At 41.1% G+C, this 22,992-nt stretch overlaps 1 protein-coding gene across 1 annotated transcript in view; it reads right to left on the reverse strand.

Moving 5' to 3' along the window:
- rapgef6 (Rap guanine nucleotide exchange factor (GEF) 6) overlaps positions 1-22,992 on the reverse strand; it is a 217,466-nt gene that overhangs the window by 57,501 nt on the left and 136,973 nt on the right. Inside the window, 2 exon segments of the mRNA XM_034177980.1 lie at positions 1,954-1,968; positions 8,590-8,747. Of these exon segments, the coding sequence (XP_034033871.1) occupies positions 1,954-1,968; positions 8,590-8,747 (173 nt within the window).

The raw sequence follows: 22,992 nt of genomic DNA on the forward strand, positions 1-22,992 counted from the left end.
GATGTGGATCAGCGCAGTTATGAGTAATAAAAACAGCAACAGTACTTTCTTGAGAGATGAGGTTTGTTCAAATATGTGTTTATATGCACACGCATATAAACACACAGGCCAAAATGCATGCATGCGACAGGTCAAAATGCCCCACTGTTTTCCTCCAGAAGGATTTCAACGGCCTTGGTGAAGCATTTGGCTCCCTTTTCTTTTTGCCCTCCCCTACATACACTAAGCACAGACAGACAGAGAACGATATGAACTCATCTGCAAACATGGTGCACACCCCCTCCACTCCTACCCCTCCTTTGTGTTTCTGTATAATTAACATATTGACTCATGGCAATGTAGACATTTACACGGGGCCTACTTTCCAAAACCCTTCTCCTCCTCCACCTCCTTACCAGTTCCCTGTCACTCCATCGCAGTGCTGGATCATGCTACCACATTTAGAGCAGAGAGAGGCAGGGATGGATGATTTTACATTCAGAGAGGTCAGCAGAGCAAAGTAAGAGCAAGACAGCAGGTCTCAAACAGAAAATAAGTACATCTATAAATCAATAAATAAATGACAATACATGCAGAAATGTGTTTCCTGTTTTCCCAATTACACCTAACATTAAAGGAACTCTCAAGTAAAAATACCTACTTTGAGCCTGAAGACTTTAAAGGTGGTTTTCAGAAGGCTGTGTATACATCAGTGACTCAAAGATATGTTCAAACATATCACCAACAATATTTTAACAACTCATCACATACTCCTGCTGCACACTCTGCTTTTATGCTGACTTTTGAACTCTTCACCATTTACGATTGCTAACTGTGCTGACTCTCAGTCATTTAATCTTGTTAACCAGTCTGCTAATTCCATCACAGACACAGTTAATGGAACAGTTGCTCTCACTCACACTTGGTTGGTGTATAGAGTGTGCCAACTAGTCAATTGTTCTAACTGAAAAAAAGAAAGGCTTTGAGCTTTTACCAGCAGTGGGGTTCTCTGCTCAGGGGTCTTTGATTGTGCTACAAAGGTTGCACAGACAACTCTGACAGATTTACAGGCTTCTGCAGCTGTGTTTGGAGAAACTGTCCATCATGCAGCTTTTGTCTGTTACACCACTCACAGCTTCATGGTGGAGCAGCACAGAAAAGAATTTACTTACAAGGAAAGAGATCGAATGTAGGCTACAGTCAGCCATGTGCCATCTGAAAAAATATAGCTGATTATTATTATTATTTTTTAAGAAAATCATCACAGAATAAAATAAAATATGAAACTTAAAATGTGCCTAACGTTTAACATAACATCCAAAGTATCACTTTTATGGTCAGCTAGCTTTAGACAAATCAGAAGACAGATAAATTAAATATGTCTACAGTAGGCCCTCTTGAATAACTGCACTGAGGAGACTAATGAGGGGAGCTAATAAGATGGAACCAAGACCCATGACAACTTTGCAAGAAGTAAGTCTCAGTGGTTTGACTGATGATACTGTCTGCTGCTTCACCACTCATGGTAGAGTGAAACAGAAGCCTGTTGTTGACAGAAATTAAATGAAATCTCTGCTCGAGTCTCTCGTGTGCCTTCTGGCAAACTGTAGCTAAGTCTGTAAACCACTGTAAACCTCAATGTGTTGTATTTTCGCATGCAGCACTTTTATTTGTATTTTAAGCAAATATACCATTTCCTCCCAAGTTGTTCCCATTCTTATAGCATCCCCGCATATGTTAATGAAGTGGGAAGGATGCAGTTAAATAAACGTTTATTCTCAAAAACTAAGACTTTTTCCTACAGCTTTAAAACGTGTAAGGCAGGCAACACATCTCAACTCCACCAATCAGTAGGACAGACACATAAACAGTCAAAGAGGATAGTTAGCATCAACCCATAACATATGAGGTATGGGGAGGTACAAAAAGGGAAACTTGGAAAACAGCAGAAATAACGTAGGTATGTATACTTACAGTACAATCCCAAGGCTTGGAAAGCAGGAAGAAAAAAGAGCAACAAAACAGTGAGCATAACAGAGTGGAAGATGTGCAAAAAGACAACACAGTAGTTATAAACACGGCAAAAGAGAGGGCAAGAAGATCAGTGGAGTTTATACTCAATTTGTTCATGGGGAACCACAGAAGCTGAGTGTGACTCATTACGTTTGCAAAAGAGCATCTGTGTAAAATCCCAGGAGGAAGGAGGAAGGAAGAAATAGTGGGACAAGTGAGAGGTAAGTAAAAAAGAAACAGAAAACAGAGAAAAAAAAAATAGAGTGTATCACTCATAAAAATAAGAAGGACCTGACAGCAGTGCAGCATACATAGAAACATATGCTGTATTTAGAGTAGAAGTTGCATTGTAGAAGTTGCGTTTTTTGTTGTTTTTTTTTTTTTTTTTACTAATTTGGGAGGTCCTGCGACTTATACTAGTAATTAATAACAGACCTATTTATATAAGGCAGGGCTTTCCCACAAATCAAATCACTAACCGAAATAAACAACAAATGAAAAAATAAATCACAATAGTCAAAGGTATATTACAACAATGCACAAAAATCCCGAGATCAAGAGCTGATATGGTAATATGGTAACTAAGAGGTTTTGAAGGAAGCACAGTTTACCACATGAGACTTTCATATAAATATCGACAATACAACAAGTCTTTCCTCTCTGCAACACCAAAAATAACAACGCATGACGCAAATGACGCAAAATATAAGCAGAAACATCAAAAAGGCTTCAATTTTAACAAACAATTCAATGTATGTCATAAAGAACACACAAAGACATAAGAAAAACTGCCACCCTCCTTATGACACAAACTCTAGAGAAATAGTCTGAAGAAGACTTGAGAGAACATGTCTTAACTACACCTAGTATTATCCTCAGATTCCTTTTCTGCCCCCACCCCACCAGTAGGGGGTGCAAAAAGGAAGCTAGTCATCTTCTCTCAGGAGCTCTGCACTGGAAACTACCATGGAGCCGCTAACAATACTGGGAAAAAACCTGTGGTTGGCCAACAAAGGAGTTGGCACTGGTTTATTTAAGAAAAACAAAAAAGACAGGAATGGCATGTTCTTTCTACTGGCATGACTTTATGTTGTGTCACAAAATGGTGAATGAGCTGTGCCACCAAACAGTCCAACCAATCAAGAGAGGGAAAGGCATCAGTAGTGGAAGAGTTAAAAGGTATAGCTTTATTTTGGAGATCAACACAAATCACCACGACTGCCGCCATAAATAAATAAATTAATATTCAAAGAAAGAAAGAAAAAGAAAAAGAAAAAAAAATCAGGTCTCTGCAGCCCTTTCAAACTTCTGCTACATTCTGGCATGCTGCTGTGTGAATAAAATATGGAGTTAATGACACAAAAAGGGTGAAGTGTTTGTGCAAACCCCTGCATAGTATAATCCACACATTCATCAAGCAATCTATCCAACGTTCCATCCCTCTTCTCCAACTTCAAAACAAATCAGCCCTCTGTAACCAGGCATATTAGAAATTGTGAAAATAAACCTGGACAGGCCCTGGAAAAGATACTGATGTATTCATGGCTCCAATGTAATATTTCATATGGATTGTGAACTATTACAACTTCACAGAACATCTGGGGGAAAAAAAAAGGGGGGGGGGGGTTGTATTTAAGCAGGCTGTTCCTCATTCTGTTAGAAAAGCTAATGGGTGGCCAAAGAGCTGGATCGCTGAAAGGAAACACGAGCTAATGCTGGATGATTAATGTGGTATGTTTGGTGTGTGTTTCTACTACTGTTTAACATGACATTTATGTCTGTGTGCGCACGCGTGTGCGTAAGATAAATCACAGCCACATATATGATCTTGCGCTCTTTCACCTTTCCATTTTGCCTCCCACCTAAATCTTTCCTTCGCTCATTCTCCCCAACAGCCACAAATCCACAGGGAGTTCCTGGGATAGTTTAAATAATTACAGACTCAAAACCTCAAAAAAGACATATGTCTGTAAGTTCAGGAGGTTACTCCTTGTCAGACCTAGTATATGAGTTTATAGTAGATTTGTGCCACTTCAAAATGACTCAGGAGTGTGTGTGTGTGTGTGTGTGTGTGCGTGTGTGTAAGTATAGAGCTCGGCCTGAAACGTCCAGTCACCATGAGTACTCCTTTGTCAGCAGAAGTGGATTTAAGCGTTGTTATTTCAAGAAGACAGGATGAAAAGTGTCATGAGTAAGAGTTTATGTTCAAGTTGGGACTGGCCATAAGTATGACAGTGTAGCAGCACCGCTGTATGCTACTTTTTGGCTGCGATATTTTCTTAGCTGCTGCAACTCTTTGTCACTGTCATATTTTCCAAACAGAGACGAGCTTCTTCTGCCACTGAGCAGCCTGCCTGTGTCTGTTGCTGCAGTAAGTAAAATGTGAAAAGCTACTGCTCCTCACTCAAGTTCCTGAATGTCCTTCACAATAAAAGCAATTTAATGCCAAAGTAGGTGCACCTTCACAATTATTACTTTTAATGTGAAAGTCACAATGCCATTGTGCCATGCTAATGTTTGCAACCACTGACGTATTGATTGAAGTAAAGAAGAAACACAATTTTTTTTTTTTTGACTTCCTAAATTTTGAAGAACCTAAAAATCTGAGCCTAAAAATGTAGGTCAAAAACAGGAGCATGTTTTTGTTATTGTTTTTTTTTTTTTCACCAAATTGCTTATGATTTTAAGCAGCTTCAAATCTTAAGTGATACGATGGTAACTTTTGACCGAAGAAAACAGGTAAAAAACAAACAAAAAACAGCATTTTGAACTGCTTGAGCTTTAATACTTCCCTGATATATTCTTGGATATATTCAAGTAATGAACCATTTGAAAAAGGGCCCTTCATTTTTGTAAATGGAACAGCAGTAGGCAGTTGGAATTGTAAACAGATGGACAAATTGGCAAATCCTCATATTTGAGAAGCTGAAAGCAGCAAATGTTTGTTTTTTCCTTAATATTGTTTAATTTTCTGCCAACTGATTACACAGTTTACTAATCTTACATTGAGTAAGTTGAGTACTGGTGTGCATGAACATGCTTTGTCTCAGTCATGCTGATTCTTGACCAATTAGGTTTTCTTTTGTTTTTTGTTTTTTGCAGTTTCTCTAATCAATAAAAAAACACACAAAAAGAACAAACAAGGAACAATATTTCTGAAATGAATATGTTGGCCTAAAAACGCAAGACACAAAAACAGCTTCTTTCCAACTGCAGTTAGACGAATAAATAATGCCAGAGACCCCCCATTTACCCTTCCCCCCCACCCCCCACTCCACAAAGTACAGATTGGTCACCCCTGCACTGAAAGATACTGTACATCTGCACACCAATCACATGGTTTTGCACAGTCCCATTCAATCAATCAATTTCAATCAATTTTATTTATATAGCGCCAAATCACAACAAACAGTTGCCCCAAGGCGCTTTATATTGTAAGGCAAGGCCATACAATAATTACGTAAAAACCCCAACGGTCAAAACGACCCCCTGTGAGCAAGCACTTGGCGACAGTGGGAAGGAAAAACTCCCTTTTAACAGGAAGAAACCTCCAGCAGAACCAGGCTCAGGGAGGGGCAGTCTTCTGCTGGGACTGGTTGGGGCTGAGGGAGAGAACCAGGAAAAAGACATGCTGTGGAGGGGAGCAGAGATCAATCACTAATGATTAAATGCAGAGTGGTGCATACAGAGCAAAAAGAGAAAGAAACACTCAGTGCATCATGGGAACCCCCCAGCAGTCTAAGTCTATAGCAGCATAACTAAGGGATGGTTCAGGGTCACCTGATCCAGCCCTAACTATAAGCTTTAGCAAAAAGGAAAGTTTTAAGCCTAATCTTAAAAGTAGAGAGGGTGTCTGTCTCCCTGATCTGAACTGGGAGCTGGTTCCACAGGAGAGGAGCCTGAAAGCTGAAGGCTGTGCCTCCCATTCTACTCTTACGAACCCTAGGAACCACAAGTAAGCCTGCAGTCTGAGAGCGAAGCGCTCTATTGGGGTGATATGGTACTATGAGGTCCCTAAGATAAGATGGGACCTGATTATTCAAAACCTTATAAGTAAGAAGAAGAATTTTAAATTCTATTCTAGAATTAACAGGAAGCCAATGAAGAGAGGCCAATATGGGTGAGATATGCTCTCTCCTTCTAGTCCCCGTTAGTACTCTAGCTGCAGCATTTTGAATTAACTGAAGGCTTTTCAGGGAACTTTTAGGACAACCTGATAATAATGAATTACAATAGTCCAACCTAGAGGAAATAAATGCATGAATTAGTTTTTCAGCATCACTCTGAGACAAGACCTTTCTAATTTTAGAGATATTGCGCAAATGCAAAAAAGCAGTCCTACATATTTGTTTAATATGCACTTTGAATGACATCCTGATCAAAAATGACTCCAAGATTTCTCACAGTATTACTAGAGGTCAGGGTAATGCCATCCAGAGTAAGGATCTGGTTAGACACCATGTTTCTAAGATTTGTGGGGCCAAGTACAATAACAGTTGAAGGTGCTATATTATTTTTTCTTTTTGAATTTTTATGCTTAAATAGATTTTTGCTGGTTATTGGTGGTCTGGGAGCAGGCACTGTCTCTACGGGGATGGGGTAATGAGGGGATGGCAGGGGGAGAGAAGCTGCAGAGAGGTGTGTAAGACTACAACTCTGCTTCCTGGTCCCAACCCTGGATAGTCACGGTTTGGAGGATTTAAGAAAATTGGCCAGATTTCTAGAAATGAGAGCTGCTCCATCCAAAGTGGGATGGATGCCGTCTCTCCTAACAAGACCAGGTTTTCCCCAGAAGCTTTGCCAATTATCTATGAAGCCCACCTCATTTTTTGGACACCACTCAGACAGCCAGCAATTCAAGGAGAACATGCGGCTAAACATGTCACTCCCGGTCTGATTGGGGAGGGACCCAGAGAAAACTACAGAGTCCGACATTGTTTTTGCAAAGTTACACACCGATTCAATGTTAATTTTAGTGACCTCCGATTGGCGTAACCGGGTGTCATTACTGCTGACGTGAATTACAATCTTACCAAATTTACGCTTAGCCTTAGCCAGCAGTTTCAAATTTCCTTCAATGTCGCCTGCTCTGGCCCCCGGAAGACAATTGACTATGGTTGCTGGTGTCGCTAACTTCACATTTCTCAAAACAGAGTCGCCAATAACCAGAGTTTGATCCTCGGCGGGTGTGTCGTCGAGTGGGGAAAAACGGTTAGAAATGTGAACGGGTTGGCGGTGTACACAGGGCTTCTGTTTAGAACTACGCTTCCTCCTCACAGTCACCCAGTCGGCCTGCTTTCCCGGCTGCTCGGGATCTGCCAGAGGGAAACTAACGGCGGCTAAGCTACCTTGGTCCGCACCGACTACAGGGGCCTGGCTAGCTGTAGAATTTTCCACGGTGCGGAGCCGAGTCTCCAATTCGCCCAGCCTGGCCTCCAAAGCTACGAATAAGCTACACTTATTACAAGTACCATTACTGCTAAAGGAGGCGGAGGAATAACTAAACATTTCACACCCAGAGCAGAAAAGTGCGGGAGAGACAGGAGAAGCCACCATGCTAAACCGGCTAAGAGCTAGTAGCTGCGCTAAGCTAGCGGATTCCTACAAACACACAAAGTGAATAATGTGTAAATAATTTAGAGGTGATTCAGCAGAGGAAGTGCTTTAGTTAAGACACTACATTATATTTAGTTAACAGTGAACATAGTTTTGCTGATTTGACTCTTTTATTACTTACATTAAGTATTTTTTCCACTCCATTTTATTGTTGTTTATGCACCAATAACACCAGATCGAATTCCTTGTATGTGAGAACTTACTTGGCAATAAATTCTGATTCTATTTTGTATTTAGTTTAACAAAAAAGAAGGGAGGAAGGATGCAAGGAAAGAGGGAAGCTGAATTTCGTAACAGCAATCCGATACATGAAGTGGCTTCAAGTGTGCGGTTCTGTGACTTTGTGTGCGTGTGAGTGGCAGAAGATGTCACCCTAGTCAACAGAAACACTGCAACACACCTCTTAGACATGATCTGTTATTCCAATCAGCTGTGCAACAAGCCATATCATTACTGATACTTGTCACACAGGAGCCGTTCGGCCATGCTGTTAACCGTTAGCATCCTACAATGTAAAAGATGACGTTTTCAACAAAGTCAATGATTAAATCCACTATGAATCACTGCTAGAAAGCACTCACCTTGGTCACATCATCGGCTACAACCTGAATATAAACTTAACACTTTGAAATTAATGACAAAAATAAAACTACTTTGTATTTATCGGCGCATCGCAAACAACACAATACAGAACGTGAAGCAATAAAATGAAAAATAATCAAAATGTACAATACATATCTTCTAATTAGGAAATAGCACGTTACACAGCACAAAAGCAAGTTCTTTCAGCTTCTTCCATTTTCGCGTGGGGTCACCACAGTAGACTTGATACGGATCTGAATGTTGATTCTGAACAAGTTTTATGTCGGACGCCCTTTCTAACACAACTACACATTACATGGAGAATGCGCAGGGGTGTACAACTATTTTAAAAGGGTAAGGATTCACTCTCTTTCATTTAATTTTTGAGGTGTCTCTCACCTGCAGGGTTGGAGAAGTCCAGGACGTTGGTGGTGGGCTGCAGCAGGTCGGGGCTACTGGATGACAGGTTGCTGGGTATGGGCATGATGGCCACGCTGTGGCGGCACTGCTTGGTGCCGACAATGCTGTCATCCTGAGACTGACCCAAGCCACCGTCACTACAGAGACAAGGAAGGAAAGAAGGAAGGAAGGAAGGAAGGTGCAGTAAGATGAAAACAGAGGAAGGAGGAGGAGATGGGGAAGGAAAGGAGGGAGAAAAGTAGGTATGGTGACATGATGGATTTCGAGACATTGAGGATGGAAGAAAGAAAGGATGGTATTAAGAGGATGAAATGGAAGAGAGAAGAAAACAGAAAAATTACATTTGCTGCATAACTTATAAGCTTTATCTTTCAAAATCAACTTTCAGGTTTTTATTTTGCAGCAGTAGACATTTTTCAAGAGATTTGGATTTTTTTAAATGGATTTAACGCAAAAACATATTACTTTTACCTTGTGCTCAGAGCTCACGACAGTGTAAAAATATTGGAGAAAATTTAATCTAAATGTCTACTCTTGCAGAATGACAACACAAAAACATCAATATCAGTATATTTGTATTTTAATATGCAGAAATGACTCGGATGAAACTCATCCATGAGGTGGTTTCATGAATGGCATTAAACAATAAGGTGCTCATTTACAGATATGAACACACAATTACACAGACACAGCACAATGAGAACGAAATACACAAGCTCACAGACACAAACAGCTACTGTAGAAAATATGAACACACAGAAGGAAACGGAAATTAACAGCAGCATCAGTTTTTTCCATGTAATTTCCGTTGTACGACCACAATTTGACACAAACACAGGTTTAAGGCACAGTCTCCATCTGTACCTGTCTGTCTACTCTCTCTCAGAAATATCAACACATCAACAGGTGCATCCTTCTGTACATGTGCAATACAAATGGCATGTCTTCTGAGACAAAACAAACCCACAGACAGGCCGGGTGTTTGTTATGCCATACAAAGAATATCCTTGCTGAAAATGTTGGCCTTTATAGGTTGTCCACTGGCTGGAGAAACGAACTAAAGACAACCAATTCTTCTGAGGACTGACGCAGACATAAATATGACAGCAGTACAGACTAAAAATAGCTAAGTGTTCCAAAACTGTAACTGCGACAACAACAGAAAAAGTGAAGCAAGCTGCTCTGAAACAGCCTTTACTTTCACTTCATTCCACTTTTGTTATACTAACCTCGAATGGACCCTGAACATTTTAATATGCAAGAGTGAGGTTTTGTTAATCTCGATGTAATTGATTTTCAGTGACAGTGTTCTCTTGTAATCTATAGCCTCTTCAGGGTAGGTTTCTGTCACCAGCCGATTGGTACTGCAACAGCATGAGCATGGAAGAAAGGGCAGAAAGGAATAAAGATGGCAGGCAGAACAAAGGATAAACAACAGGAAAATAAAAGGCAAAAATAACTGAAGCTTGTGGTCGCGAGAAAGTAAACAGAGAGCGATTTAGAAATATGTCTGAGGCTGATGGATGGTTACATGAGGCACAAATGATACATTTGCTGGAATAAGCTGTTTAATAAGATTAATTATTTTCGCACATCAGGACACAGACTCAGCACCTCATGACATCAAAGGTTATGAAATAAGTATGTCAGGAAGACAACCAACTTATGATCTTAATGGTTTTGATTTGGTAAACTTTCTGTGTGGAGTTTGCATGTTCTCCCTGTGACTGTGGGGTTAATATGCAAATGTGGCCAAAATATGTGGTCCTGCGACACTCTCCAATGTGTACCCCGCCTCACACCCTATGACTCCTGGGATAGTCTCCAGCCCCCGTGACCCTTAATTGGAGTAAGATGTTGAAGAGGAGTGAGTGAGTGAGTGAGTGAAAAAAGTTCAGACATGAAAATTACATGATTTAAATAAACTGTCTATTTATCAAAAAAATGTATATAAGGAGTCAGAAAATTGTTATTTTTTATTGTCCAACAACTATATGGAATTTTTGCTTAAACTGGGTTGGATGTTGGTTGTGGGTCAAACTGTGTTCCTAAAGACACACCACAAATAAAAATGAAATGAAAACCATATCACCTAAAACTTGAGCATATTTTTATGTGCTCATGTTTCAGGTGATGTGGTTGTTAGTATTTCAGAAAAAGGAGTTTCTCAGGTACAAAACTGTGCTACCACTCTACAGTTTTCTAACCCATGCCATTAATTACAGCTTTGAAATGTATACAACCTCAAAACAATACCATGGGTTGAATACTAGAATCTGTAGGAGTTACTTTCACGTAAAAATTATGAAATGTCAGAGGTTCAGAGTTCTTTGGTGGTTTTTATACTATGCCATTTCAAGGGACGTACGACCTCAAAGTGAAAGAGACGTTAAAACTCTTTTGTGTTTTTGTATTAAAGTATTTTAAGTGAATTCTGATTCCTAGCATCAAAGCAATGATGTAATATAAAGTCTTTAATGTAGTGTTTTTTAGCTTGATCGATCTTACTATGTAGGTAACTTTAGCTAAACATCTGTAAAACCGTAAATACTCTATCAGCAATATTGCTGTAAAATGGTGTTCTCTAAATTTTATAGCACCCCATGGAAGTTTATACATCTCAGCACAGCATTGAATTATGTTTATTTTTTAATAAAAGATCTTCGATGGAACAGTTTGTTACCTGACACTCATTTAAAAAGGGTCATATTTTTCCTAAATATGTTATAAGCTTTTTACTACTGCACATATAGTAGCTGGGGTTAGTCACAGAATTTTATGACTGATGTACGAGGTCTGTGAGAAAAGTATCCGACCTTTTTATTTTATGCAAAAAATATATGGATTTGATTCATATGTTTTTACGTCAGCCAAGCTTGAACCTTCGTGCGCATGCGTGAGTTTTTTCATGCCTGTCGGTTGCGTCATTCGCCTGTGGACAGGCTTTGAGTGAGCACTGGTCCACCCCTCTCGTCGTTTTTTCATTGTGAGGAAATGGCGGAATGATTTGGGCTTTGTTCCATCAGAATTTTTTCAGAAACTGTTAGAGACAGGCAGCTGGAAACCATTTGAAAAATTTATCTGGCTTTCTGTGAAAATTTTACAGGCTTCACAGAGAATAAGGAGTGTTACTACAGCTTTAAGGATGGCCCACAATGGTGCACGGCGCGCCGAGCTCCGAGTCGCCATCGAGAGGCAGAAACCACCGCATCATTTCTAAATGGATGGCTGTGTGGAGCCGGGACCGTCGTGTGCAATTTCTCTGGTTATCACAAGAGCTGGACATCAGCCATTTTCCGGCAGATTTCACTTTTAACAAGAGATTTTGTCATGGAAAGCCGCGCGGAGGCTTCGCGCGTCACGACAGATTCGCTGATGGAGCGAGACAAAGAACACCTCCGTTTTGGAGTGTTAGAGGACAAGTTGGGACATGCCTATCTCAGCTTTCAATGGCTTACCAGTCGAGTGAGTATAAGAGAAACTGTGGAGAGCTGGGCACTCAAAAGCGGAGGTGTTCTTTGTCTCGCTCCATCAGCGAATCCGTCGTGATGCGCGAAGCCTCCGCGCGGCTTTCCATGACAAAATCTCTTGTTAAAAGTGAAATCTGCCAGAAAATGGCTGATGTCCAGCTCTTGTGATAACCAGAGAAATTGCACACGACGGTCCCGGCTCCACACACCCATCCATTTAGAAATGATGTGGTGGTTTCTGCCTCTCGGTGGCTCGGAGCGCGGCGCGCCGTGCGCCATTGTGGGCCGTTCTTAAAGCTGTAGTAACACTCCTTATTCTCTGTGAAGCCCGTAAAATTTTCACCGAGAGCCAGATAAATTTTTCGAATGGTTTCCAGCTGCCTGTCTCCAACAGTTTCTGAAAAAATTCTGATGGAACAAAGCCCAAATCATTCCGCCATTTCCTCGCAATGAAAAAACGACGAGAGGGGTGGACCAGTGCTCACTCAAACCTGCCCACAGGCGAATGACGCAACCGACAGGTGTGAAAAAACTCACGCATGCGCACGAAGGTTCACGCTTGGCTGACGTAAAAACATATGAATCAAATCCATATATTTTTTGCATATAATAAAAAGGTCAGATACTTTTCTCACAGACCTCGTATTTTGAAACTGTCTACGTGTAAACAAATTATAACACAGCTTGTTTATGTGACCAAAGTCCCCTAAAGCCCCAGTCACACGGCACTAACAAAAGACAGCGAAGCCAAAACGAAACAAGAAATCTGGACTTACGTTGACTTTCGGAAACATCATTTAACCGTTGTCCAGCTTCGTTCCTGTAGATGGCGCTTCTTTAGAATTTTCAAACTGTTGAAAAATGTGAACGAATCCCGATGACAACTTCAATTTGTCCGTAATCCATTTTACTTTCTGTCTTGACAGTTCCTCATCGTTTGCATAGTTCCCGTACCGTCAGCGTTCTGTTTGATTGTAGTCCAACTTCGTCCAACCTCCCAAGTCCGACGCATTGACTATATCTGAATGGATCAATAACTAAAAATCCGTCGAGCTGAACGTGACTCGTCCATGTGTGGGCGAGTTTTTAACTATTTACACACGTTGCAGCCGTCTCTGGCTGCAATGTGCACGTGCTTGCACACGCTGACAAACCTGTTGTCAAGACAACAAGTTTTCGCAGCTGCAAAGCATCAAGACCACCATTCGCTTTGTTTTCTGTTGTTCGTTTCGGTTTCGTTTCGGTCTTTTATGCGCTCTGCACTCAGAGGCTTTTTGGTGATGGGAAAAGTGCTGGCTCATTCGTCCACTTTTGCTCGACGATTTGTGACTTTTTCCCTTTGTTCAGCGATCGCTGTGTACCGTATGACTGGGCCTTAAGACTCGTGATGCTCAATGAGACACACACACTGAGATGTCTGTGCTGTACATAAGAAACTCACAAGGTTTCCAGGAGGCGGAGAAGGAAACTCACCCTTGCGACAGGGAGTTTCCATTTGATGATTTTTATCACCTTTATCTCTATGGTTTATTTTTTTGGCTACAAACCTTAGCAGTTTTTGAAGACACCTGATGAACCAAATTAACTTGCATAAAAGATGAACAAAATATTGCCTCCGAGTCTATCAGGGACCAGCACCCTGCATGTTTTCCAATTCACCCTGCTGGAGTCAAATCTGTCCCAGCTGCTGAGTGGCTGAAAACACTTGACCCAGCTAATCGTGTAAGAACTGTGTACAATGAAAAACATGCTGGGAGCTGGTGTTTACCTCCTCAAATGATGACATGAAGAAAATGTGGACTAAAGAAAGCTACGATTACCTAGTGTCCAAGTCTTTGTATGTTCAAGCTGATGCTCAGCAAAAACAAAATCTCTAAAAATCACCTGTGGCCACAACACTCTTTAATTCGGCACGATAACAATCCAAAGATTGCTGGACATTAATGCAGATTTAATTTGTCTGAGTAAGAGCATGTCAAAGGCAGACCCCCAAAATGGGAGAAATTAAATGTTAACTAGAGGAAAAACACCAGGAATATTTATTGCAGCTGTAAGAGGCAGAGAAGAAATGTTTTAAGAATCTAGAAATACAGTCCAATAGTTCTGTAGCTGCTGAAGGTCAGCAGTGTGAGAGGGAGTTTGACTACCTGCTGTGTGGAAATGGATACTGAACCAAACAGTACAAAGACAGGGAGTTACTCAAGAAATCTTACCCAAAGAGGCCCCTGAAGCAGCAAAAACAAACGGGAGAGAGACAATTGAAAAGCATGAATAACACAAAGGAAAAGAAGCAGAACACTGCAAATCAAGGCAAGCAGAATGACAAACATACACACAAATAGACACATACAACAAATATACACGGACAGTATATTACGGTACGTCTGGAAAGTATTCACAGTGCCGAACTTTTTCCACTTTTGTTATGTTGCAGCCTTATTGCAAAATGGATGAAATAAATATTTTCTCCTCAAAAATGTATACATAACACCCCATAATGACAAACTGAAAAAAGTTTTTTTTGTTTTTAGATTTTTGCAAATTTATTATAAAAAAAGAAATCACATATACCTAAGTATTCACAGCCTTTGCCATGAAGCTCAAAATTGATATCTGGTGCATTCTGTTTCCACTGATCATCCTTGAGATGTTTCTACAGTTTAAGAGGAGTCCACCTGCATGCACACACCTGCCTACATATAAGGTCCCACTGTTGACAGTGCATGTCAGAGCACAAACCAAGCATGAAGTCAAAGGAATTGTCTGTAGACCTCTGAGACAGGATTGTCTTGAGGCACAAATCTGGGGAAGGGAACAGAAACATTTCTGCTACTTTGAAGGTTCCAGTGAGCACAGTGGCCTCCATCATCTGTAAATGGAAGAAGTTCAGATCCAACAGGATTCCTAGAGCTGCCCCCCCCCCCCCCCCCCCCCCCAATTGAAACTGAGCAATTGGGGAAGAAGGGCCTTAGTCAGGGAGGTGGCCAAGAACTCGATGGTCACTCTGTCAGAGCTCCAGCATTCCTCTGTGGACAGAGGAGAACCTTCCAGAAGGACATCCATCTCTGCAGCAATCCACCAATCAGGCCTGCATGGTAGAGTGGCCAGACAGAAGCCACTCCTTAGAAAAGGTACATGGCAGCCCACCTGGAGTTTGACAAAAGGCAACTGATGAACTCTCAGACCATGAAATAAATAAATGGACTGCATTTATATAGCATTTTTCCATCTCCATCAGACGCTTAAAGTGCTTTACAAATAATGCCTCATATTCACCCCAATGTGAGGGTCCAGCCATACAAGGCGCCAGGAGCAATAGGGGATTAAGGACCATGCCCAAGGGCCCTTAGTGATTTTCCAGTCAGGCTGGGATTTGAAACGAGGATCTTCTGGTCTCAAGCCCAACACCTTAACCACTAGACCATCACCTCCCCATGAGAAACAAAATTCTCTTGTTTAATGAGACAAAGACTGAACTCTTTGGCGTGAATGCCAAGCGTCATGTTTGGTGGAAACCAGGCACCATCCCTACAGTGAAGCATGGTGGTGGCAGCATCATGCTGTTGGGATGTTTTTCAGCAGCAGGAACTGGGAGACTAGTCAGGATTGAGGGAAAGATGAATGCAGCAATCTACAGAGACATCCTAGATAAAAACCTGCTTCAGATTGCTCTTGACCTCAGACTGGGGTGACGGTTGATCATTCAGCAGGACAATGACCCTAAACACACAGCCAAGATATCAAAGGAGTGGCTTCAGGACAACTCTGTGAATGTCCTTGAGTGGCCCAGCCAGAGCCCAGCCCTGAATCCAATTGAACATCTCTGGAGAAATATGAAAATTGTTGTGCACCAATGCTCCCCATCCAACCTGATGGAGCTTGAAAGGTGCTGCAAAGAGGAATGGGCAAAACTGCCCAAAGATAGGCGCGCCAAGCTTGTGGCATCATATTCAAGAAGACTTGAGGCTGTAATTGCTGCCAAAGGTGCATCAACAAAGTGTTGAGCAAAGGGTGTGAAAACTAATGTATGTGTGATTTCTTAGTTTTTTATTTTTAATAAATTTGCAAAAATTTCAAATAACCTTTTTTCATGTCATTATGGAGTGTTGTGAGTAGAATTTTGAGGGAAAAAATACATTTTCTCCATTTTAGAATATAGCTGTAACATAATAAAATGTGGAAAGAGTGAAGCTCTGTGAATACACGTTAACCTAAATAAAATAAACTGTTGAAGAAATATACCTGCATTGTGCAAAAATAGCCACACTTTGAAGGGTAGCAGATCTTATTCCTTCCACTCCTCTTGTTTTTCTGCCCTGCAAACACTAAGCCTCACTGAGTTTCCCCAAACAATCGTTCATGTAACCCAAAGTCATTCCAACGGTCCTCAAGGATCCTCTGGGGAGACACGGTACCAAAGGCATGCAGTCATCACCTAAGCAACTGGTTGGTATCCAAGTCTCACATCCATATTAGTAAGGCAGGAAGCACATGGGTCCAAAAGACATGGACCATTCTTCATTCTCCAGCAAAAGGAATCAGCCTCACCAAACACCCCTGCGCAGTGACCTCATGAAGGCCAAGGACTGAGACAGCAATGCCATTGCCAATTTCTTAAACAGTTCAACACTTTCACCACAGACATTTCTGATGGTTGAGTCCAGGAAGGTAGTAAAAGCTTGGATCTCAGTCCTGATCCAGGACATCAGAAACCAAAACACTCTGACTTCTCATGCAGCTTCTCAAATGCTGTCATCAAGGGACTGACTGATTCTACAAAGATTACAGCATTGCCGAAAAAGTCAAGGTCAGTGAATCTTTTGACTGATAAAGGCCCTGAAGTTACTGGACTCCATGACCAAAGAAGAAGTCAGAGATTCAACCTGTGTGTGCCAGCTACGATGTCCAGCAGCTTACTGGAGACCCCACAAATTCTCAAGATTTCCCACAGTGTAGTCAATCAATCAATCCATCAATCAATTTTATTTATATAGCGCCAAATCACAACAAACAGTTGCCCCAAGGCGCTTTATATTGTAAGGCAAGGCCATACAATAATTACGTAAAAACCCCAACGGTCAAAATGACCCCCTGTGAGCAAGCACTTGGCGACAGTGGGAAGGAAAAACTCCCTTTTAACAGGAAGAAACCTCCAGCAGAGCCAGGCTCAGGGAGGGGCAGTCTTCTGCTGGGACTGGTTGGGGCTGAGGGAGAGAACCAGGAAAAAGACATGCTGTGGAGGGGAGCAGAGATCAATCACTAATGATTAAATGCAGAGTGGTGCATACAGAGCAAAAAGAGAAAGAAACACTCAGTGCATCATGGGAACCCCCCAGCAGTCTAAGTCTATAGCAGCATAATTAAGGGATGGTTCAGGGTCACCTGATCCAGCCCTAACTATAAGCTTTAGCAAAAAGGAAAGTTTTAAGCCTAATCTTAAAAGTAGAGAGGGTGTCTGCCTCCCTGATCCGAATTGGGAGCTGGTTCCACAGGAGAGGAGCCTGAAAGCTGAAGGCTCTGCCTCCCATTCTACTCTTACAAACCCTAGGAACTACAAGTAAGCCTGCAGTCTGAGAGCGAAGCGCTCTATTGGGGTGATATGGTACTATGAGGTCCCTAAGATAAGATGGGACCTGATTATTCAAAACCTTATAAGTAAGAAGAAGAATTTTAAATTCTATTCTAGAATTAACAGGAAGCCAATGAAGAGAGGCCAATATGGGTGAGATATGCTCTCGCCTTCTAGTCCCCGTTAGTACTCTAGCTGCAGCATTTTGAATTAACTGAAGGCTTTTCAGGGAACTTTTAGGACAACCTGATAATAATGAATTACAATAGTCCAGCCTAGAGGAAATAAATGCATGAATTAGTTTTTCAGCATCACTCTGAGACAAGACCTTTCTAATTTTAGAGATATTGCGTAAATGCAAAAAAGCAGTCCTACATATTTGTTTAATATGGGCTTTGAATGACATATCCTGATCAAAAATGACTCCAAGATTTCTCACAGTATTACTAGAGGTCAGGGTAATGCCATCCAGAGTAAGGATCTGGTTAGACACCATGTTTCTAAGATTTGTGGGGCCAAGTACAATAACTTCAGTTTTATCTGAGTTTAAAAGCAGGAAATTAGAGGTCATCCATGTCTTTATGTCTGTAAGACAATCCTGCAGTTTAGCTAATTGGTGTGTGTCCTCTGGCTTCATGGATAGATAAAGCTGGGTATCATCTGCGTAACAATGAAAATTTAAGCAATGCCGTCTAATAATACTGCCTAAGGGAAGCATGTATAAAGTGAATAAAATTGGTCCTAGCACAGAACCTTGTGGAACTCCATAATTAACCTTAGTCTGTGAAGAAGATAACCCATTTACATGAACAAACTGTAATCTATTAGATAAATATGATTCAAACCACTGCAGCGCAGTGCCTTTAATACCTATGGCATGCTCTAATCTCTGTAATAAAATTTTATGGTCAACAGTATCAAAAGCAGCACTGAGGTCTAACAGAACAAGCACAGAGATGAGTCCACTGTCTGAGGCCATAAGAAGATCATTTGTAACCTTCACTAATGCTGTTTCTGTACTACGATGAATTCTAAAACCTGACTGAAACTCTTCAAATAGACCATTCCTCTGCAGATGATCAGTTAGCTGTTTTACAACTACCCTTTCCAGAATTTTTGAGAGAAAAGGAAGGTTGGAGATTGGCCTATAATTAGCTAAGATAGCTGGGTCAAGTGATGGCTTTTTAAGTAATGGTTTAACTACTGCCACCTTAAAAGCCTGTGGTACATAGCCAACTAATAAAGATAGATTGATCATATTTAAGATCGAAGCATTAAATAATGGTAGGGCTTCCTTGAGCAGCCTGGTAGGAATGGGGTCTAATAGACATGTTGATGGTTTGGATGAAGTAACTAATGAAAATAACTCAGACAGAACAATCTGAGAGAAAGAGTCTAACCAAATACCGGCATCACTGAAAGCAGCCAAAGATAACGATACGTCTTTGGGATGGTTATGAGTAATTTTTTCTCTAATAGTTAAAATTTTATTAGCAAAAAAAGTCATGAAGTCATTACTAGTTAAAGTTAAAGGAATACTCGGCTCAATAGAGCTCTGACTCTTTGTCAGCCTGGCTACAGTGCTGAAAAGAAACCTGGGGTTGTTCTTATTTTCTTCAATTAGTGATGAGTAGTAAGATGTCCTAGCTTTACGGAGGGCTTTTTTTTATAGAGCAACAGACTCTTTTTCCAGGCTAAGTGAAGATCTTCTAAATTAGTGAGACGCCATTTCCTCTCCAACTTATGGGTTATCTGCTTTAAGCTGCGAGTTTGTGAGTTATACCACGGAGTCAGGCACTTCTGATTTAAAGCTCTCTTTTTCAGAGGAGCTACAGCATCCAAAGTTGTCTTCAATGAGGATGTAAAACTATTGACGAGATACTCTATCTCACAGAGTTTAGGTAGCTACTCTGCACTGTGTTGGTATATGGCATTAGAGAACATAAAGAAGGAATCATATCCTTAAACCTAGTTACAGCACTTTCTGAAAAACTTCTAGTGTAATGAAACTTATTCCCCACTGCTGGGTAGTCCATCAGAGTAAATGTAAATGTTATTAAGAAATGATCAGACAGAAGGGAGTTTTCAAGGAATACTGTTAAGTCTTCAATTTCCATACCATAAGTCAGAACAAGATCTAAGATATGATTAAAGTGGTGGGTGGACTCATTTACATTTTGAGCAAAGCCAACTGAGTCTAATAATAGATTAAATGCAGTGCTGAGGCTGTCATTCTCAGCATCTGTGTGGATGTTAAAATCGCCCACTATAATTATCTTATCTGAGCTAAGCACTAAGTCAAACAAAAGGTCTGAAAATTCACAGAGAAACTCACAGTAACGACCAGGAGGATGAAAGATAACAACAAATAAAACTGTTTTTTGGGACTTCCAATTTGGATGGAAGTCCCAAAAGTAGTCTGCTCAACCAAATCAAACACTTTGTGAAAATAAACATATGCAACAAAGAAGCACTGCCAATATTACAGCTTGTGTTCAATAAGTACTACCAGTGTTAGCATGCAGTCAGTGCTTGACACGTGGGCATGAAGCTTTGCAAGTACCTTTCCCAGCACAGAGTGTAGTGCAACCCATTTGTAACTGCTGCAATCCAGGTAAGCACCCTTCTTTTCCACACATGGACTACATCCCCTTTCTTCTAGTCAACTGGGATCAGAATACGAATCAGGTTTTATTGCCAAGTATGTGTTTACATAAAAAGTAGTTGCGTTGTTGAGCTGATGCAAAAGGTTTTCATCCAAGCACAATGTTAGTACAAAAGGTAATGCACATAAGCTAATGGACTATATGTGTATGGAAGGAAACTGTGCAAAAGAAGATTTTACTGAAGTAGGTGATGGGAAAGGAGCAGGCAAGCTAAATATTCTACTTATCAACATATACACAATGACCGTTTAAATAATGAAAGTTGTGCAAAATATACAAAAATGTGCAAAATAAGGCAATGGAACATTGAACAGACGATTAAGAATACACTGATAAATAACTATGAGAAATGTCCAAGAAATACAAGAACGTATTGGAGATGATGGCCTAGTGGTTAAGTGGTGAGCTTAAGTCTAGCGGATCCTTGGTTCAAATTCTAGCCAGACTGAAAAATCAGTAATGCTCTTGGGCAAGGTCCTTATTCCCCTAGTTGCTCCTGGAGTGCACTTGAGTGCCTTGAATGGCAGCACCCTGACATCGGTGTGTATGAATGCAACGCAATCAGTGTAAAGTGTTTTAAACTTCTGATTCAGATGGTAAAGCATCATATCCATGCAGTCCAATGTGCATAATTATTTCAATGAAAGTGCAGAATGTACTATGTGCAAAAAGACACGTGTGGGGACGTGTGTTTGTGTGAGATGGGAGGGTGATAAAAATATCAGTCAGGCTGATGAACTGGAACCAACTGCCCATGGATAATTCATCCAAAAGTCTGTGACCAGGGTGGAAGAGGTCAGCCACAATCCTCCGAGCATGCTTTAGGATCCTGGCAAAGACAGGTCCATGACGGATGGTAGACTGCAACCGATCACGCTTTCAGTGGAATGAATGATGCACTGCGGCCTCTCCTTGTCCCTAGCAGTGGAAGCAGTGTACCAGATGGTGATGATGGACAGAGGATAGGACGATAGCTGTCTCCCAAATGGAACCAAAGGCTACTTGCACTGCCAGAACAGCATCTCTACCTGTTTGATGGACTTCAGGCCTGATACCACAGATCCCTCCAGATTTACTTGCATTGACCTGTTTCACCACCTTTGCAATCTCACTAAGATTCGTGATTTGCAGCTGACTGGGGGATCAGCATCCAAAACCATGGCACCAAAGGTGTCCAACATCCTGACAGAAGGATCATCCTTATTCAAGTGCTGAAAGCAGCTGGCTCAATGGCATAGTACAGAACAGTCATCTGCCAGAGCCACATAATTACTTGCTGTGACAGTGATGGGATAAGGAGCAAATTTGGAAGAACACCCATAGACGTTCTCCCCAGATTACCCAACAAGGAATGCGCATATGAGGTGTCATGGACCCCTTGGAAGTACTTTCATGTCCCTTCTTTGTTGCCTTGCAGTCCTCAAATGTTTGCAGAAATGTTCCATAATATTTGGATTAAGTGTTAATTGCATAAACATGAAAAAAAAGCAGTGCAGCCTGTTTTCATGCTGTAGGCAGAACTGCAAAATCCACTTCAATTTAGTGAAGGACATGTATGAACAAATCAGAGGGGAAGCAGGAAGACAGAGTGAGCATGCAGTAAAATGTCAAACCATTTCAGGGTGCTCAAATACACAAATATGTAATAACACAGTGTTTATTGTGATGTGCATCAGAGTTTATTATGCCCTAGTGAATCACGGGGATAGAGATGATGGAAAAAGCATCAGGAGACATGAGGTTACAGTGTTTTTGTCACCTCAATAAATCAAATGCACTTTTGTTTGGGACAAACTGTCTTGAGGCTAAACTCTTGTCTATTGCTTTCCAATCAAGGAAATGTAAATCATTTTGGGTGGCCGATGTGGGACGTGTGTAAAAACGCATATGCAGGCACAGGCAGCTTAATTTGGCTGGTTTATTGGAAGTTTGTCCTTGTCATATAAAATCTTGGTATGAAGAGAAGCACAATGTCAGCCAAGAGCAGAGAAGCAAGCGAGGAATAGCGTGAAGGTGAAATTCAGCCAGGACAAATAACACAGAAAGGCTTCAGTTTACTACATGGGCAAAAACCCTTCAGAAGATACTTTTAAGATAGACAGGCTGCAGTGTCACAATGGTCAGAGAACTGAGAAAATCTGTCCCTCAAATGACACTGTGCCTAATATGTGTATTGTCAACTCTTCAAGAACATCTTGTTTTATAATATTGGCTGTCTGTATTAAAGCTATTTTTAAAATTTACATGCTACTGCAAATTAACATCATCTCAGCCATGTTTAAAAGCAGCTGAATGGCTGATCACCTTTACAGTTCTACGATGCAACTAGGAGCAATGTTACGTGCCAGTAACAGAAAACAAAGTAAAATAAACCCACAGTGGAAATGGTTATCTTAGCACAGGCTACCATTACATATTATCAGTGGTCAAAGCAAAAAAAAAAAATGAGGTGGGCATCATAGATAACTGGCAAAGCTTCTGGGGAAAACCTGGTCTTGTTAGGAGAGACGGCATCCATCCCACTTTGGATGGAGCAGCTCTCATTTCTAGAAATCTGGCCAATTTTCTTAAATCCTCCAAACCGTGACTATCCAGGGTTGGGACCAGGAAGCAGAGTTGTAGTCTTACATACCTCTCTGCAGCTTCTCTCCCCCTGCCATCCCCTCATTACCCCATC

The sequence above is a fragment of the Thalassophryne amazonica genome, chromosome 9 (assembly GCF_902500255.1).
Source record: "Thalassophryne amazonica chromosome 9, fThaAma1.1, whole genome shotgun sequence".
Classification (NCBI taxonomy): Eukaryota; Metazoa; Chordata; class Actinopteri; order Batrachoidiformes; family Batrachoididae; genus Thalassophryne; species Thalassophryne amazonica.